The sequence below is a fragment of the Clarias gariepinus genome, chromosome 27 (genome assembly GCF_024256425.1).
Source record: "Clarias gariepinus isolate MV-2021 ecotype Netherlands chromosome 27, CGAR_prim_01v2, whole genome shotgun sequence".
Classification (NCBI taxonomy): Eukaryota; Metazoa; Chordata; class Actinopteri; order Siluriformes; family Clariidae; genus Clarias; species Clarias gariepinus.
Window position 1 is genome coordinate 14206896 of NC_071126.1, and position 19714 is coordinate 14226609.

The window sequence follows — 19714 nt, forward strand, 5'->3', positions numbered from 1 at the left end:
ACTGACAATGCAAACAATAATAGGGTAGCGGATCATAATAATACTTCTGCAACTTTTTAATCAGTCTCAGGTGTCTGGAGCTTCGACTAACACAGCTCTCAGGAACCTACAGCCGAATACGGAGTACACAATCACGGTGGTGCCGGTGTATTCTGATATGGAGGGGAAGAGACAGTCAGAGAAAGGAAAGACAAGTGGGTATCAGTCCAAATATTTTAAAGCATATGTGGCTTTTTCATTTGTAGTTCTTGATTCTGGACCAAACATATAATGATGCAATTCCATTCTTTATCAAGAACCTTTGGGTGGGGTGAAGAACTTGCAGGTGACCGACCCAACCACCAACTCCCTGAGAGTGCGCTGGGAGCCAGCCGAAGGAAACGTGCGCCAATACAGGCTCTTCTATGTGCCTGCTACGGGAGGTGCTGAGGATATGGTGAGACCTGTGGACAGCACTTTGTTTTCTTCTTTTGGCTGAATTTGTGCTTAAGGTCCTGAGTTAACTTTATCTTCCACAGAATACAAAAGTATTAAATCGTCTCACTGTCTAGACCGCTTTATCCTGTATACAGGGTCGCGTGTGGCCTGGAGCCTATCCCTGAAAACTTAGGGCATGATGTTAGACAGGGTGCCAATCCATCGCAGGGGACATACGAACCTGGCTGGGAATCTAAGAATAAATGCATTTTTAAAAAAAGTTAGGTATAAGTAGCAAGAAAACAGTAAATTGGATGAATTCTTATAGACAAACCCACAATCGGCACATGAAAACCTTAAAGAGAAATAACTGCTCGGCATTATGATGATTTTGAAATAGCATTTTTTGAAATAGTGTGAATTACATACAGACCGTATAATTAAATTATGCAGTTCAGTATTTTATACAGTAGCAACTGGAATAACGTGAACAAGGTTTTTTACTTCCTTGAGAATAATTATTTCTTTGTTTTTTTAAATACCTTTCCAAGAGATGCTAAAGAAATAAAAAGATGCACACATTCAAAGTACAAATTACATAAAGGTATTTGAGATTGCGTGTTTGGAAGGGGTTTATGATATGGTATGAACTTTCCCATGCCTTTAGGACTATAAAATAACTTCCTCATTGCACGTCCTCATTCCTTACAAGGCCGTAAAACTATACTGTAGAACTTGAAGATGACTCTAGTAAAGACTACTTCTGCATCAAGCTTCCAGTCCAGATTGTCAGCTGAAGGTTGACTTTATCTCAGGTTATTGTCTAAAAGAATATAAGTGCTGGAAGCCTTTTGTCTAACTAATCCTAAAGCGCTTCCTATATTTACCGGTAAGTAAATAGAGTAGTTCACATCAAACTTAACAGTGTTCCTGGTTAACACCTCGTTACCTCCAAGCACAACTTTTCTCTTGTGTATCAAAAGGTTCGAGATTAGCTCTGTTTACAAGAAAGTAAGTAATACTAGTTTCTGTGAAGAATCTCAGTCACCCTGGTGAGGTTATCTGGAAGTTAAGTCATGTCAGCTGGACTGAGAAGTAATGTAATGTGTCAACAGGAACAAGTATCTGGAGGAACAACCAACACAGTATTGAGGAATCTTCTATCAGATACGCAGTACACTGTGACTGTGGCTCCGGTGTATCCTGAGGGAGAAGGCCTTCGCCAGTTAGATAAGGGAAAGACACGTAAGTTCCCTGGAAGAAGCACACTATATACTAAAGTATTGGCATTAGCAAGGCCTTCCATGCACCAGCCACATCTGTACTTTTTTCTCAAACGGAAAAAAAAAAAAAATGTTTGTGGTAAGATTAAGCTGGCTTACATTATCTTTTATGAGTCTGGTTGGTCTAATCATGCTCGGCACGTTGGCCTTATTTTCACTCTCCCAGTCATGCTTACTCAGCAAAGCTCCTGTCGGGAGAACGCAGATTGAAGTGCTCAGTTCTCACTGGAGCGTGACTTTATAACAGCTCTTCACTTCACTCCAACACCTTTTGATGCAGCACTAGGAGCATTATGTGCTTATGTCTTCCCAGCTCCCTCGGTGACAATTACAACTCAGTGATTTACAGCAGTACACAATCCCCTAATGTCTCATATATTAGAGCAATGTTTGCCAAGGTCTTCCATATTGTACTATTAATATCTGAACAGCAGAAGCTTTCATGCTCAGTTTACATTGCGGAGTACTGCATGTGTGTTTTTGAACAAATCCATATAGGACTGTTCTTGTCCGCGATGTCCAAGTGTACTCATGTGGATACATCTCAAATTGAGAATGACAGTAAAGCAACATTTGTTTATAACAAGATCACGCTTGGAGTTCAGCACTGAGCAAGAAAACAAAAGCCACATCTGCTTCAGTTTTCAGGAGAAGTACAGCGGTTAGCCCAACTGTACCCCCCAGCTTGGTGCATTCCCAGCATGCATGCCATAAAACCAATGCCTAGCTTAGCATTTATTTCCTAGCTTTATTGCTGTAATGTATTTCTAGTTCCTGTTTAAATTGCATGCTGTTTTTTCCGAATCGAAAGCTTTTATCTTTAAATCCCTAGTTAATACTTATTGACTTTGTGGCGTCTATGACCTCTGTATTTGATTTATACGGTATGTTGTTCCTCCTACAGTTCCTCGGACTCCACCCAGGAACCTTCAGGTATATCATCCCACCCCCAACAGCCTCAATGTTCGGTGGGAGCCAGCCACGGGCCAGGTACAGCAGTACCGCGTTGACTATGCACCGCTCAATGGAGTCCGACCTTCTGAGTTTGTGAGTTCCATTCTCATCCTGTTTCTCTTCCTTGCGTGTTCCATCTAGGTACTAAAATACAGTGCCATTTCCTCACCATAGACAGTACTTTGCTTATAGTTTTATTAGCTTCCCCATATGTACTGTACAGTTGACTCATGCTCATGACCTCATGCATTTTCATGGGTGAAATATTTTTTTCCAGCATGGATGCATTGATCTACTTTTGGATTAAGCAATAAATATAGCACCAAAAGAAGATTTGAATGCATCAGAGAAGCATGCACCAGGCACATCTGTGCAAGACATTGATAAAAATCTGTACATATGAGCAAAACTCAGGCTTTGAGTGAGAAATAATAAGCCTGATGGTTTTGTGTTTCAAATATTATCTGATGCAAGTCTGGATTTTGTTCAAACACAGACCACATGGAAGCTGATTAGCTCCCATCGTCTCATGACATTTTCGGAATGTCCATGTGCAGTTTCCGTACTTAAACAGTTCGTACCTGCAGTAAGTCCCAAATGTCTGAATCTTCTGCCAAGATTGCCTTCAATTTTGTTATTTGGTATTCCCGTATGTGACCCAGTCTGGGGAAACCCAGCCAAATCTTTTTTTTTTTTTTTTTTTGAGTTTTACATGAAATGATTCTGCATATGATTTTAAGTAGAGAACAGTGAATCACAAAAAACAACAACAACAAAAAAAGTATGCACCTCTGTGAAGCCTGTGTTGCTTCAATCAGGAAAAGCTGTTTTGTCACATATTAAGTGAAGAATGAAGAAATGACTCACACTCCAGAGATCATTACTCTGTCCGAGCCAATTTCTACGGTTGAACGCATTTGTACTCATGTTACTCAGATACACTTCCACTTTAATCTTACTATCTAGTTTTGATCAGAGAAGGAAGTTGTGAGAAATTTAGCAAAAGATAAATCTTAGGACATGACCTAATCCACATTTTTTGTTTAGTTTATTGAGCATTCACAATGGCTCAGAAATGATATTGAGTCCTCAGCTTCACTTCCAGTCTGGGTTTTATCTCTGTCTTGATACACTTACTGTATAGAGCAGAGAGAACGAGGGCAAAGGCTGGCATGATACGTCAGTTTCACTAAGCAACAATGTCCCTAGTTAGTACAAACATTTAACACACACTCTTTCTTTTTTTAAACAGTTCAATTAGAAAAAGTGGCTTTTTGAATTTTAGAGTTTAGATCTTTTCCCTCTGGTTTAGGTTTTTTAATAAACCTCTTAACTAATGGCTGATGTCATGATACAGGACATTAGACATTAGGGTCAGATGTAGGTCAGTGATTAAGGCATTGGGCTATGGTTCAAAAGGTCCCAGGTTCAAGTGCCATGACCTATGAGTTGTCCCTAATGGGCTCTTGAGCAAGGCGCTGCTCGGATGTACAGTATAATAGCAAAAAAGAAAAATCTCTGTAAATCACTTTGGATAAGGGCGTCTGCCAAATTCCTAAATGTACTGTTAACACATTAAGATGATTATTTTCCAAAAACAGCATGTCCCAAAATGTTTTATTTCTCTCAGACCATAGCAATTTGCCAAAATTAGAAGTTTACTTCATACTTTTTATACTTTATATTAATTCATAAGTTTGACAATTACTGCAAAACAAGTTTCTGTTACGGCTTACACTATTGCAGCTACTAGTATGCCTTCTGCAAAATTTTTAAATGCATCTCACCTCATTTTTTTTGTAACACAGTTACACTATAATGTTAAAATTACTTCAATTGGGTTCAATTGGGTACACCCCATTATTAAACCTTGGAACGACAGTTCGGAAACATCAACTTCATGAAAAAAAAATCATAAACTGAGATCACTTGAACACTTTGTGTAAATAATCAACAGTAAAAACTGTAACTATGTTTAATAATGAAAGTAAGAGCATCTCCATACACACACTTGTTAATGAGGCTAGTCCAGATTGGCATTAGGTGCGTCAGGGTGTGAGGCAATACCATGTTAGCTGACTACAAGAATGTACTGAATGACCAGGTTATCCCATTAATGCATTTTTCTTCCTGGTGCCACAGCCATATTCCACAACCAAAAATGTGAGAAGGAATAAGGAATCATTTTCATATACGAATTATTTAACACATTGTCCGTCATAAGCAAAGAATAAAAAAAAGAAAAAAAGGAATATCCTTTTTTTCCCAAGCATTGTAGAACAAGTGTATTTATATTACTGTTATTTCAATTATAGCCATCACTATTGCTAGTGAATAAAAAAAAAAATTCAATTTAGGACTTTAACAGTGCTGTTGAGAAAAATTGTATTCTGCTTTCTTATTGTTTTATCAAAAACAAAATAGCAGTTCACAGCCATTCATCCTGACATGACATGCGAGATCCTCATACACGAGTGATCCTCAGACCCACATGTCATGTCCTCTTTGTGTAGTTAAATAAGGGCTGTCATTGCTTTAATGCACAACTGCATTCCCTGTGACACAATGATTCTCCCCCTCCAGAAAAAAGGTGCTAATTAGATGGAGCGATAATCCTGCTGGTTGTTGACAGGTACAGGATGGGATTCCCTACAGCTGTGTAGCACCAGCAGCAGATGTGTTTAGACTTGAATGGGAGGTGAACCCCAGGTCTGCTCCCATCACCAACATCCATCCAAACTGTTATGTGAAGGAAAATGTTATTTATCATTTTACTCCTGGCAGGTTTTGTTTACATTACACGTCTGTCTGAAGATGTCCTTTTGCTCTGTTAATCTAAACAGGGCTTTTATAGTGAGGTCATTATGTATATTTGTGTGTGCCAGATTAGTGATGCTCGCAGAACTGTTTTAAGTAAGATGCACTTAAGTGTGCTCATCTGCATGTCCTCTACATGACGATCTTTTCTGTGAAGGTCTTGGTTCATGGAAACATCAACAACGCATTCCTGGATCAGCTCATCCCCGACACGCCGTACTCCGTCAGTGTCTCGGCGCTGTATGCTGATGGAAATGGACCAGCAGTCAATGGAAACGGAAAAACACGTGAGTTGGACTTTATGATTATATTATCAAGACAGAAAATAAACGGAGTTTCTAACGCTGGCGGGATGCAGAAACATGACAGAATAAGTCATTTGTTATGTATGACACGTATTTGTGTGTCTCAGTGTGTGAAGTATGCTAACAGAGAGCAATGTCCATTTCAGTGCCACGTGCCGGTCCCAGAAACCTCCGCGTGTTTGACGCCACCACAAGCACACTCGGTATCGGCTGGGATCACGCTGAAGGACCTGTACTGCAATACAAAATCACATACACACCAATGACGGGAGCGCCCATTACTGAGACTGTGAGTATTTATATCGATTTAATCTTAAAACTTAAAGTCACAGTTTTGATTCTGAAATGTACAAAGCACTGACACAGGAAACTCCTTAAATGATAAAGTATCAATTTGTCACAGTGTTTGAATTCACTATACAAACAATATTGTATTAGAACGAGAGCATGAATATAAACCTGGATATGAATCAACACCTTGAGCTATCCGAATGAATGATGAATAAACGAATGATCCAGGAATTGAACAAATTACCTTGAGAGAAATTATTTACAACATTTAGTCCATTCATTTTGTCTTGAGCCACCCAAAATGTTTTAATACTTTGCTTCCAAAGAGCCAGACTTTCCCATGTTTTTATGGTTGTCTTGAGCAATAGTTCTTCAAGATATAAATTATTTAAGCATTAAAAGCATTACAAATAAAAAGTGAGGAACAGGTGCAAATAATGACAGATGATCAGGATGGAAGTTCCTATACTGGTGATGCTGGTTGTAGTGGACCAACATCACCAGTATCAATCTTCTTAAGAAATTTGGGTTAATTGTGTTGTGTGACTGATGCTACTTAGTTATTTACTTACTTGAAAAGATCTAACCAATGATGGAAACTTTAAAGCACTTTAAAACACAAGTCGCTCGGGTTAAAAGCATCTGCAAAATACCTAAATGTAACTGGCGAGAGGGGAAATGAAGTTGCTGCTGAAGTTGTCTCATTAACAACTGAATCTACATTATTTGATTACATTTAATATTAGAAAATGAGGGAGGGCTTAAGATCTTTGCACCATGCTATACAGTATATCATACGGTATAAACCTGTATGCTTATAGTATATGCATAATGATTAGTTATAAACTTATAAAAATGATGCCATTTTTAATAGATATCATATCCAGTACAGTGTTTTAGAGTTTTACAAATTCTACACACATCACTCCCGTTTAGCCATTAGCAGATTGCCAAATTAATAATCCTAATAGAGACAATTAGCAAGGCAAAACAAGGGCCAAACTGACATCATGTGTTAAGGCAAGGGAGTGAGAGGGAAAGCAGAGAATGTTATTCTCTGACCTGGGCAGCTGTTGTTAAGTCATTTCAGCTCCTGTTAAAAAAAAAAAAAAAAAATGCTGCAAAGAAAAGGAAATTAATAGATTCTTTTCAGTGACTGTTGAATGAAATTATTATTATGGTTAGGGCAGGAGTTCTCCAGAGACAGGCATCATGCGCTAATACTTTTTTTTCCCTTTACTGGCTAAATCCTTGAGCTTCTGAGTGGAACCTGTGTTGGTGACTGCACGCCTTAGAGATTCGTTTAAAGTGGGTGTTTAGCAGTTCAGCAGTGCTTTGATTTCTTTGTAACCCTGTATTTTTGGCTCGCGCTTAACAGATGATGTCATTTACTTCAAGAAATTCAATATACAGTTACTTATGAAAATCTACACCTGCTCAGTTTGCTTAAAATCCGAATGGAATTATACTTATTGTATAGGGATTCTCTTTCAAATAACCCTTAAGCACATCTGATATCCATATGTTTGTCCACAGACTGCTGTTCCTGGAAACCGAAACATTGCCATCCTTCAAAATCTGCTCCCCGATACCCCTTACAACATCACGGTACAGGCCATCTACTCTGACTTACAGGGAGGGTCTCTGGTTGGAAACGGAAAAACACGTGAGTGACGTTCAAAGGAAACTCGTCTAATACAAGAGGTGTTCAAGTCAAACTGAGGCTTTTGAATGTGCAGAGTATAATCTACCTTTATTTCTCAATATAATCCCCTGCTATCCCTTAATATTGCACTTTTCCCAGCATTTTATTAGTGCTTGGATACTTTCAATGTAGAAAGTTTCCCAGTACACTAGAGAGCCATGATCGGATTCGCCAGGAACTCCTTTAATGGCCCATACATATGGAAATGGCTTGGAGTGAGACACTGTCAATGTCTGGAGCTTGTCCATTTGTTATATTTTGCAATGTTTTTAAAAAGAAAATAGATTTGTTTGCATACAAAAACCATTGGGATAAGTCCACAATTGGGAATTATGCTATAATCTGTCTCAAACCGCTTATAGACAAGATGCTTTTAAATTGTTATGTCAAACTGAGTTAGTTTTTCTGTTAAATATAGAAGCATTTGAGATGATATTACACCTGGCAGGGCATAGCTACCATAGTGAAAATAAAATAAACCCAGTCTAAACATGCACATTCCACATAAAGGTAGTGTAAACATAGCATAGAAAAAAATCATGTGGGCCCGATCAGTAGCTGCTCCGGGCCATGCCAAGCCAATAAGGATTTCTTTACTCGATGGAAATGAGTCATGCTTAAGTGTGCTTTCGCTTGGTAATTGCCGGAACCGATTCAACACTAAGGTATTTCTCTGCTGTGTGTCTTGGCCCAACAGTTGGCCTTCTGGAGCCCCAAAATCTTCGTGTGTCCGATGAGTGGTACACCCGTTTCCGCGTGGCCTGGGACCCTGCTCCAGCCCCGGTGCTCGGGTATAAACTCGTCTATCAACCCACAGGTACATTTCTGTCCATTTCTATTCCTGTCTTATATAGTCCGGGAATAAACATTTGCAAAAGATGACAAATATTAATATGCATGGTATTTCTTCTGCTACTGTATATCTCTCCTCATAATAGTTAAGTACATATGCAAACAATTCATGATGAAAACAAAAAAACAGTAAATTGATTGCTTTTATTGGAATTAAACACATTGGACGTTGCATAAACATATAAAAATGGAAAGAGATTCACTTGTATAAACTATAAAGTTACAACACACAGTATTTAAGCAGAATTATTTCTTGTAATGTAAACATATTAGGGTGCAAATATTAAAAAACACATGAATGTCATGTTCAGGCATATCGATTTTTGTTTTTGACTCCTTAGATAGGGACGAGACATTGGAGGTGTTTGTTGGCGACGTTACCTCGTATACTCTTCACAACCTGCTACCTGGTACAACTTATGATGTCAAAGTGTTTGCCCAGTATGATGTTGGTATGAGCGGAGCACTCACAGGACAAGGAACAACACGTAGGTGTCCGAATGCTATCAGTTAACTATGGTGTTAAGTGTTAAGCCCAATACAAGCACAATAAAACTATGTGCGAGAATGGCAATTGTAGAACATGCCTTGAAATAAGGAACACAATATGATGTCCAAAAAACAACCACCATGACCATGACAGTCACATAACTATATATATATACTGTATACAGCACCTGTCAAAATATTTTATGTATTATATGTATTATATACACATTCTAGAACAATGCTGTTTTTTTTTAACTTTGAAATGATTAATAGACTAGTTGCAAGAACAGCATTGCCAAGTGCATTTGCTAAACCCATCAAGCAACATGATGAAACGGTCTCACTGTCATGAAGACTTTCCCAGGACAGCAAGACCAAAAACTACCTCTGCTGCAGCGGAGAAGTTCATTTAGAGTCACCAGCCTCAAAAATCACCAATTACCAGATAAACTCATCCAAAGCAGCATGACAACATGATAATTTTCCTTTCTCTTTCTGTACAGTCTACCTCAATGTGACCAACCTGGAAACGTACAACGTTGGTTATGACCAGTTCTGTGTGAGGTGGACACCTCATCGAGGCGCAACTTCTTACAGGATCAAGCTGAATCCTTTGGATCGTGAGTCACACAAACCACTTTGACGTGCATTTCGATCATGTCCAGATCATTTGGTTTAATTTACCCCCTTGTTTGTATAAATAGTTAAAGTTGTTTGTCGATCGTTGCTGTAGTGACCCGTCTCTGTTGCCTTGTATTGTGTCATCACTCTACTGGAATGACAACACGTCAGACGCCTGGACTGAATGTTTATCCTCTGTGTTTTTCTTCGTTTATTCTCTGTCGAAGGACATATGTAGAATAAACTCGACCACCAAGTTTTAACTGATTCAGATAGGCTAGAAGGTTGAGTTTCGTTCCTTAAATCCAGCTGGTTCTTAATCACACATAGATTAAGGGTGCTTAGTTAAAGAAAAGGAGCAGGATGTTAGAGGAAATGCACACTGTCGGCCCATTTAGCATGTCTCTGAGAATTAAACAATCGAATTGCCTACACGTCTCCAAGACAGAGAAGACCGTGCCAACACGGCTGAGAGGTTCACCACAGAGATCACCACAATGATCCTAGAGTTATAAGGAACACATATGGTCGAGGGTTCAATCCACAGTTTCTAAGTATAACATACAATTTCACTAAAGAATCCCACTGTGGTTAATGACATAATATAAAGAGGAAGGACTGGGTTTAGATTGGACCAGGACAGGACACAGCGTTGATCTAAAAACCAGAGAACCAGAGACTAGATTTGTTCCATTACATATGGAAAACGACTACGACGTCTAGCCAATATGTATTAACCGTAAATGAATTATGTGAAAACGTGGGGAAAACGACTCGTAGGAATCCTCATATGGATCCTCGAAAACATATTGTGAGGCTATTAAAAATTATTCCATAGGCTTATAGAGGACAGAATGGTGTAGTCTAAAAGTGGCCTACAAGGCCATGTCTCACAGGATTGAACATCTAATACTTAACATCGAAACCTTACTGTTCTCCCATTTCCCTTATTTATAAAGAAATATAGTAAGGGCTGGGATTTTTGCAGTTATCAAGAATTCCATCTGCTTAATTTCTTCCCCAATAGGCCTGGTGGTGTTTTTTGTAATTGCTAATAATTATAACTCTACCAGGATAAGTATTGTTGTGAGCACCATGTCTAATGAGTGTACAAACATCATCGATAAAGCAAAGCATATCGACTGAACCCTTTAAAATCATTGCTCATATAAAATAGATAATTCGATATAAATTAATACAGGGGAGGGTTAATATTTCTTTAATATCCAATAGGCATATGTTTATTATATGCATATGTGTGAATGCAAAATAGGTAAATTGTTCAGCTGGATTTTATTTTCACACATGGTGCGCCTTTATTAGCCAGCATTTGTATTTTTTTATAATTTCAAATTGTATTGTAATTCTGTCTTTATTCAACGTTTTAGGTTGTCATGTGCTGTAGTGTGTTTCCAGGGCACTATGGTGGATTTATTATAATGGGATTATAATTGTATTTATGGATAACAACCTTATAAGAGACTAGATGTGCCCATGACTTCATTCGCGTGGAATTTAATTGTAGACTTCAATGCACACTCATAAGCATGTATTAAAAAAGAACAGCGTTATCTGTTTAATTTTTTTATGTTAAGTTTTCTCTTTCAATTTCAAAGTAGCATATCTTTTCTTTCCGTAGGCCGATTGCAGTGAAACCAAGCCTAAATGTTACCTCAAGGTCGGCCAAATACACCTGTGAAAACCCCATTAGAATTTGTTTAGTAGTTTTTATGTGATGCCTGCACAAACAAACAAAATTCCCAAAACCATCTTGTAGTGTCCTATTACTCTTGCGACCCCCTTCCCCCGCCAAATTATTTTTATTAAAAGAAACTTTCTGTACATCTTCAATTTACAGACGCAACAACTTTACAGGTTTACCATAAAAAAAAAATAGATATAGATATGTAGATAAGTGTTGACAGTTTACAGGAGCACTGCTAGAAATTCTAGCCCCCTTGAAAGCCTAATATACTAACCTCGCAACCTTGACCATGCTAACACTTTTCAACTGCCATGACATTTTCACAGGACCCCATTCACTCAGTAGCCCATGAAATCATTCTTACTTAACCCCCCCCCCCCCCCCTTTATGGCACCCCTGGCTGTTTATACATTAATAAATTAGATTATTATTGTTCCAATATTATTAAAGACCAACATCATATTTTGAACCAAGTAATAATGCGTTGCTGTGTAATTTTTTTATTTGTTATTCTACCTTGTGTTATTCATTATTTGGATCTACTGTATAGTGTAAGACGTGTCCCTATTAATTAAGGAGTTGTAATTCAGGCATTGTTCTGCTTTAACTTATGCTATTTGGGCTGGTCTGATGTTGCAGCATCTGCTAAAGGTCAGCAGGAGATCACCATCACAGCTGGACAGAGTCAGTATTGCTTTGATGGTTTGAGCCCTGACTCTCAGTACAGCGCCACAGTGTTTGTACAAACTCCCAATCTGGAGGGACCTGGAGTCAGCACCAAAGAGCGCACATGTGTGTATCATTCTAATCCCTCACTTCTATATAAGCGGTAACTTGTGTGCACTGATTTTGTTTTCATCCAGAAAATAATAGCTAATCCATTTTGCTGTGGTTTCTGACAGTGGTAAAGCCAACGCCAGTGCCGACTCTTCCTCCTACTCCTCCTCCTCCACCAACCATTCCTCCTGGCTGGGCAGGTCAGCACTCTCCCTATACAGAATATACAATACAGAAATCATACTTTTCACTGTATATCCATATTCAGGTTTTATAATGTTTCTCTTTTTTTAATTGCTGCAATTTAAACCAAGATGGCGGCTTTCATGTGGATTTCGGAGAGTCATAAATGGACAATAAAATTATGACGTTGCATGATGCTACTGTAAATTGATGCTATCTTTACTTCTTGGCAGTATCTGCCTAAAGGAGCTAAATAATGTGTCTGATCAAGCTGTTATGAAATTGCATAAATGCATCTTTTGGCTGAACTGTTCTTTAAACATGCACGTCCTTTGCACTGAGACTGAGCAGACAGCCGTCGATTTGGCATTTGTCTGACTGGAACAGGGTCAGAACGAGCTGTGCAAGAGGGGTGAGCATTTGTCAGGATTGAATATCTCTGTAGCGTGCGCAAAGTGCGTAAACAGTGTCTGGTGCGGGAGTTATTGGAAATTTAAATATTCTGCTGTAGAAATATAGCTCAAATAGGGAGATGTAAATAAACTGCTTTGACGGGACAGGGAATTCATTGTGTGAAAATACAGACAGCTGCCCAATATGTCTGCCTGACCTAAGAAAAAAAAGAAAAAAAAGTTTACTTTTTATTTAATTATTCGTTGAGTGACATTAAAAAGAGTATACTTAACGACTTGGAATGTGTAAAGATAGTCTAGCTGTGAGTATTCAAAATGACTTGGTTAAAAGCTTTTGGACAGGTGTAATCAGTATCAATTTAATACCTTGGACAGAATCAACACTGGAGTTTTTTCAAATTCATTTTATTTCCTAAATCTAAGTTCTGCCCATGTTTAGCCATGGTGGCCACATGCTGGAAGTCGTTTCTGTTTCCATTTCATGCATGTTGCTCAGTTCAGCTGTTAAAGGAGACCAGAAAGTGTTTTACAAAATCTAAGAATACTTGCCATGGTGTTTGTGTATCATCTGGGCAAATTGAAACTACGCTGCAGTGCATCAGGCAGACATTATCTCGTAAAATATAGCCAGTTTTCATTCTGCATAAAAAAACTAATAAATCTCTTAGCCTATCCGGTCATCAAATGTTGCACTGCTTTTGTTTGTTTTCACATAAAAGATTTGATTAAAGTAGTAAATGCAGCATGTAGTGTTGATGTCTTTGTGTGTAGAGCTTTGAGCTTTTTTTTTCCCCCCTGCTTATCTGTCTCCAATTAGCAAGCGCAAGCTTTGTGCAGGTTTTTATAAGAGATCCTGAGTGATGACCCGTGGCACTGAATCTGAATGACTTGTTTTTCTGCTTCAGTGTGCAAAGGTGCCAAGGCAGATGTTGTGTTCCTCATTGATGGCTCATGGAGCATCGGCGAAGATAGCTTCCACAAAGTACGGCAGTTTGTCTTCAGTATCATGGGAGCCTTTGATGTCATCAGCCCATCAGGAATGCAGGTATGGACACATTTTTCCAGGAACCCGTTAAGCCTAAAACGAAACAAAGAGCTTGCTGCAGAGAACTTGAAACCAAATGCTTTCTTCTAGAAGTCCTTGATGTGTTGCATTAGACTTGAGGCCTATGTTGAATATTTTCCGGAGTTTACACGGTGATTTGCATTACTTAGACCATGACATGATAATATAGTTTTGTGGTGCAGGAAAGTTGACTTATAGAAAGTGGCCTTGAGGACTTTTCTATACAGTATGTTTGAAAAGGCAAAAACAATTTAAAATTAGCAAAACTAAAACGAAAGCGCTACTGCTACTTAGAGGAGAAGTTACATTTAATAACCAGGACAACGTTGCAATAGCTGTCATAATATTAATATAAGGGCTGCCGATTTGATGAATACATCACATTGCCATGGAATGAATGATCTCATTGAGGATGTTTGCCAATATTTATATAGCATGTCACTTTAAATAATTATCATTTCATAAATATTATTTTAGAAAATAAACAAATAGATAACACATTGCCAAACCCTACATAAATTCCGGATTCGCAGATATTTTCTATAATAAATTACAGACTTTTGCGAATATGTTAATGTTATGGGTCCACATAGTTTTTAAAATTTTTTTGCAATTAATTGTGCATCAATTAGAAGTACTAATTCTAATTAATTAGAATACTGTCCAGGTGAACAACATCATACACATAGCTTATTATAGGGTTTAAAAGTTTAAGCGTGTTTTTATTTTTATTTTTTGGTACCATAGATCAGGATAATAGTGTTTATAACACACATATTTAAATAAATGTTCAAGATAAATGGCGGCATGTCAACCAAAAAGCTAAAAATGAGACCATGCTAGTGCCAGATAGCGGTGGTTGCCAAACAGTGATTAAAGGCACAAAAGGTGGGATTCACAATCAATGAGCCAAATCTCTTTTACTTGTATTGTTGAGATTCTGAAAACAGAATGTTGTTTTTTAAGTCTGGTTTGGATTTATCGATCATCCTTCTGTGTTCCTGGCGACAGGTTGCTTTTGTTCAATACAGCGACGATGCCAGGACTGAGTTCAACCTGAACACTTACAACGATAAAGGCACTGCTCTCGCGGCCCTGCAGCTCATCCGCTACAAGGGAGGAAACACAAAGACAGGTGCTGTGTATTTCCCAGTAATCCTCAGCTGGATTTGGATTATACCGAAAATAGTATGACAGCTGACATTAGGTTATTGCATCATTCTCTCACTGAGATATGGGATATGATATAAAAAATAAATAAATAAAAAATGTCCTTATATATATATATATATATATATAGTTTAAAAAACAGTTGTAAAGCAATCATAAGGACCATCTGTGTATATGCTATGCAGGCGTTGCGCTGAAATATACGTACGACAGAGTGATCACCTCTGACAGTGGAATGAGAAGGAATGTCCCGAAGGTGGTGGTGGCTGTTACTGATGGACGGTCCCAAGATGAAGTGCAGAAGAATGCTGCCAAGCTGCAACATGCTGGTACGGCCCTGACATTTTACTAACAACTCAATTGACCCAGTTGCACCCTAGGTCATGGAATGGTACTGCACATGAATGGGTTACTATTTATAAACAAAAACAAAAAACTATCAGCCAAAAAAAAAAATGCTAAATGCATTTTTTTTTGTGTTCAATGTATGTAAATATTATTTAGCTTTGGACATTATTTGTACTTTTTGTATCTATCTATCTAGTTCAAGTTAATTTTAATTTTAATTGTGGATATAAACTTCATAGACACTTTCACTCACTTATCTTCTATACCGCTTTATCCTGTATTCAGGGTCATGGGGGGCCTGGAGCCTATCCCAGAGACTTAGGGCACGAGGCAGGGTACACCCTGGGCATGGTGCCAATCCATTGCAGAGCACACACACACACACTACGCCAATTAGCCTAACCTGCATCTTTGGACTGTGGGAGGAAACCGGAGTACCCGGAGGAAACCCACCAAGCACGGGGAGAACATGCAAACTCCATGCACATGCAAATCAAGCCTGGCTGGGTATCAAACCCGGACCCTGGAGGTGCAAGGCGACAGTGCTAACCACTACATCACCATGCCGCCCACTATAGAAACAAATTGTTCTTATTTCATTACCAGTCCGTCCTGTTAAAAATGAACTAGATGTTATTTCATTTTATTTGTATGGTGCTTTTAACAGGAGTCCCTGCCACAAAACAGATTTACATAAATTTGTGCATTTAAAATTTATTTCCTTATCAATTAAATCTTTATTATTTTGTTGCATGAACAAAATTCAACACTTCCCAATAGGTCCAATTTTAGCACAGTAACTGAACTGCAAAACTCCCGTTCTCATATTCAGGTTACAGTGTGTTTGTGGTTGGCGTGGCTGACGTGGACTTCGTTGAGCTCCAGAATATTGCCAGCAAGCCAAGTGAACGGCACGTTTTCGTTGTGGACGACTTTGATGCCTTTGCCACCATCCAGGACAACCTGGTCACCTTCATCTGTGAGACTGCATCATCCTGTAAGTGTAACTTCAAAAAGCTTGTTTGCTTTTTTTTAAATGATTACATTTTTCATTATCAATCAGAGCCATTATCAGCACTTAGACATGGTTTACCATACTGCAGCATTAATGCACTAGGTGTATGTTTGCAATGGTTCCTAATAAATAATTGTTGATTGACAATGGTTAAAAAAATGTTAACTATATTTGAACATATTTTCATCACATTTTGGACATCACTTATTGGACTCCTCTGCATTATTGACCATGTTTCCTGATTTCTTTCACAGCTTGCCCTCTGATCTTTTTGAATGGATTTACATCTCCAGGTACAGTACAGCTGATAATAGCTAAATAATAATAATAATAATAATAATAATAATAATAATAATGAGTTTTGAATTAAATCATAATGTTTAAACCAAAATTATCAAAGTAGGCAAAAACCCCCAAACCTAAAATATTCTACAAATATAAACTGAATATATAAATTCAGTCTATAAATCTATAAATTACTACAAATAAAATATAAACATAATACAGTTCTGGTAGATTTAATTTAAATTAATTTTTTTTAGGATATATTGCTATAGGGTGTATTGTGGGTTTATCTTCCAGTGACTTAAATTCCAGGGTTAAAAGTAAGAGTTAAGAGTTCTTAGGATGGTTATACTGCTTCAGAGATTTGTCTCAATGATAAGGGTTTTCTCATGCGAATATTTTCTGCAGATCTCCTTTTCAGTTTTTATTAATAACTGATTTATGTACAAATTTCGACAGGGTTCCGAATGCTTGAGGCGTTCAATCTGACTGAAAAGACGTACGCTTCGGTTAAGGGTGTATCAATGGAGCCGGGTTCCTTCAACAGCTACACGGCATACAGGCTCCATAAAGATGCCTACCTCCATCAGCCTTCAGTGTAAGTTCATACTGAATATAAGTACGCTGCCTTTTAAGTATTACGACATGCTATTTATTTATTATTTTTTTACTAATGGTAGGGTCTGAAAATTAGAGCTTTCTAAAAATTGCCTCTTTTAAAAAAATTGCAGCTCTGTTGTTATTATTCAAAAATATTAATAATAAAAAACAACCTTACACAGGTTTATCACTGTTATGGCTTTTCTGGATTAATGGTGCAATTTGCATAGAGCTTTGATCAAAGCATTGAAATGTAAATATTTTAAAGTGGATAATGGAAACATAAATATATCTATCAAAATGAAAGACAAACAGTTCTTGAGCACAGACTCAGACCTTTTACCCTTGCTGTATGCATAATCTAACCAAATAGCACTAATGATCTTCATTACATATGATGAATACCGCTCACATCAAGGCGATCGAGGATGTAACTACAGCTTGTTGCTAAAAGTATGCCATTAGAGGATGATGGAGCGCTTTCAGTTGTGTTGTCTTAGTCTTAACATGACATGTCTTGCCCAGCAGCTCTCAGCATGGCTGTTAGACCGCACTGGGAGCTAAAGAGGCTTGAGGGATTTATGGCACCTTGTTAAAGTCAGTCTTGACAGGTGGTGAGAGTTGTTACAGGGCTTCATTTTCGTCAAGTCTCAGCATCAAGTTGAGTCCCAGAAAATCTTCCCAAAACATTCTAATCTCCACCCCACCACCACCACCACCAACATCACCACACACACTTTTGTTAGGCTTTTAGAACTGGATGCTGTAAAACTGAAAAACAGTGAAAACAGACTTGTAGATCTGTTTATCTTTTTTTAAAGCATTTAGCATAAATCCAACTCTAATTTTGGGTTCAACAGAGACGTCCATCCCGTTGGCCTTCCCCCATCCTACACCATTATTTTGATGTTCCGACTTCTTCCGGACTCGCCCAATCAGCCTTTCGATATATGGCAAGTGTCTGATAAGAACCACAAGCCTGAGGTCGGCGTCACTATTGACCGTAAGTATCTATCTATCTATCTATCTATCTATCTATCTATCTATCTATCTATCTATCTATCTATCTATCTATCTATCTATCCATCCATCCATCCATCCATCCATCCATCCACACCTTGAACAGAGACCACTTAAATGTTTGGTAAAGTTGAATCATAGAAACACATTGCATACAGTAGAAATTACAGATATGTTCCATAGCAAATATAAGAGCGCTTCCACCCTCACAAGATTGGGACGAAACAGCCGTGTGTCCATAAGAAAACCACTTGTCAGGCAGATTAATCCAAAAAAAAAAAGACATCAGTGTTTAAGAGAGCAATGGAAAAAGACATGAGATCTGATGAGTCCAGATCGACCCTATTCCAAAGCGAAGATCATGCTAAGAAGGGAAGTGTATGAATCGATGTATCCATCATGCATATTGCCCACTGTACAAGCCTCTGGGGGCAGTGTTATGATCTGAACATTATGTGGCAATAAAATGAAGTCATCTAATTGTGAAAGAATGGCTCTAGGAAGATGAGGACTGCATGAGCATTTTCACGCATGAAATAGCCAACACACTGCATGCCATAATCAAAGTTGACAACAGTTGAGCTAAAAATGAGAGTGTGTGACTTTTCCTTTGGCTAGGCAGTGTATCTATCTGCTATTGATAACACAGATATGAGCCACTTTTAAAGCACGCAGAGACATTTATATAGTATTTAACTCATTCACTAATGAAGGCAACATTTGTCCAAAAGAAGTGAGAACTTTGGACATTGGAGCCCATTAGCGGCAGAAGATGCACACCAGCTGACTTTTTTTCTTTGTTATTTCAATTTGCCGTTCTCAGATCACCATGAATGGTATGTAATAGTCTCCAGGTTCCAAGCCTGTTTTCTTGCTCCTCTGTCAGTGTGAAGCCTTGACCTTGCTGACTCCTTCCCGTCAAGCTTCACTCTTCATATTATTTGCTAATTGTCATATTTGGCCCAGGCTTCACACAACATTTCAGTACGGTCATAAATGTTTCCTGTGAAAGATGTTTTTTTTTTTTTTTTACTGATACTGATACTGATTCTAAGAGGGGTTTGGAGGCCTATCTAACAATTTCCTCTATGCTTTCAGCCTCCAAACAGACCATATCATTTTATAACAAGGACACGCGAGGAGAGATTCAGAAGGCCACATTTGACACTCCACAACTGAAGAAAATCTTCCATGGAAGCTTCCACAAGGTAAACGCTGCAGCTTTTGGTCTATGTGGAACGATGTACAGTATGTGGATTGATACGCGATGTGGCACATCAATCAAAAATGATTTAAGTTGTACCTACATGTGTTCAGTGACCTGAGGATATGCAGATGTCTAGGATAGCAGGCATTCCAGAGGTTACGATTACAGGTGATATGCCTGTAGGTGGTTTA

General features: G+C 38.2%; 1 protein-coding gene across 4 annotated transcripts in view; it reads left to right on the forward strand.

Moving 5' to 3' along the window:
• col12a1b (collagen, type XII, alpha 1b) overlaps window positions 1-19714 on the forward strand; it is an 82531-nt gene that overhangs the window by 45238 nt on the left and 17579 nt on the right. For all 4 annotated transcript variants that reach the window (XM_053489280.1, XM_053489278.1, XM_053489279.1 and 1 more), the window contains 20 exons: window positions 65-194; window positions 297-436; window positions 1533-1662; window positions 2605-2747; window positions 5629-5758; window positions 5923-6065; window positions 7604-7733; window positions 8470-8589; window positions 8966-9112; window positions 9617-9733; window positions 12079-12231; window positions 12342-12416; window positions 13718-13857; window positions 14890-15013; window positions 15234-15377; window positions 16229-16393; window positions 16666-16704; window positions 17156-17294; window positions 18157-18299; window positions 19415-19524. In XM_053489280.1, coding sequence (XP_053345255.1) covers window positions 65-194; window positions 297-436; window positions 1533-1662; window positions 2605-2747; window positions 5629-5758; window positions 5923-6065; window positions 7604-7733; window positions 8470-8589; window positions 8966-9112; window positions 9617-9733; window positions 12079-12231; window positions 12342-12416; window positions 13718-13857; window positions 14890-15013; window positions 15234-15377; window positions 16229-16393; window positions 16666-16704; window positions 17156-17294; window positions 18157-18299; window positions 19415-19524 — 2562 coding nt within the window. The remainder of the gene's footprint in view (window positions 1-64; window positions 195-296; window positions 437-1532; window positions 1663-2604; window positions 2748-5628; window positions 5759-5922; window positions 6066-7603; window positions 7734-8469; window positions 8590-8965; window positions 9113-9616; window positions 9734-12078; window positions 12232-12341; window positions 12417-13717; window positions 13858-14889; window positions 15014-15233; window positions 15378-16228; window positions 16394-16665; window positions 16705-17155; window positions 17295-18156; window positions 18300-19414; window positions 19525-19714) is intronic.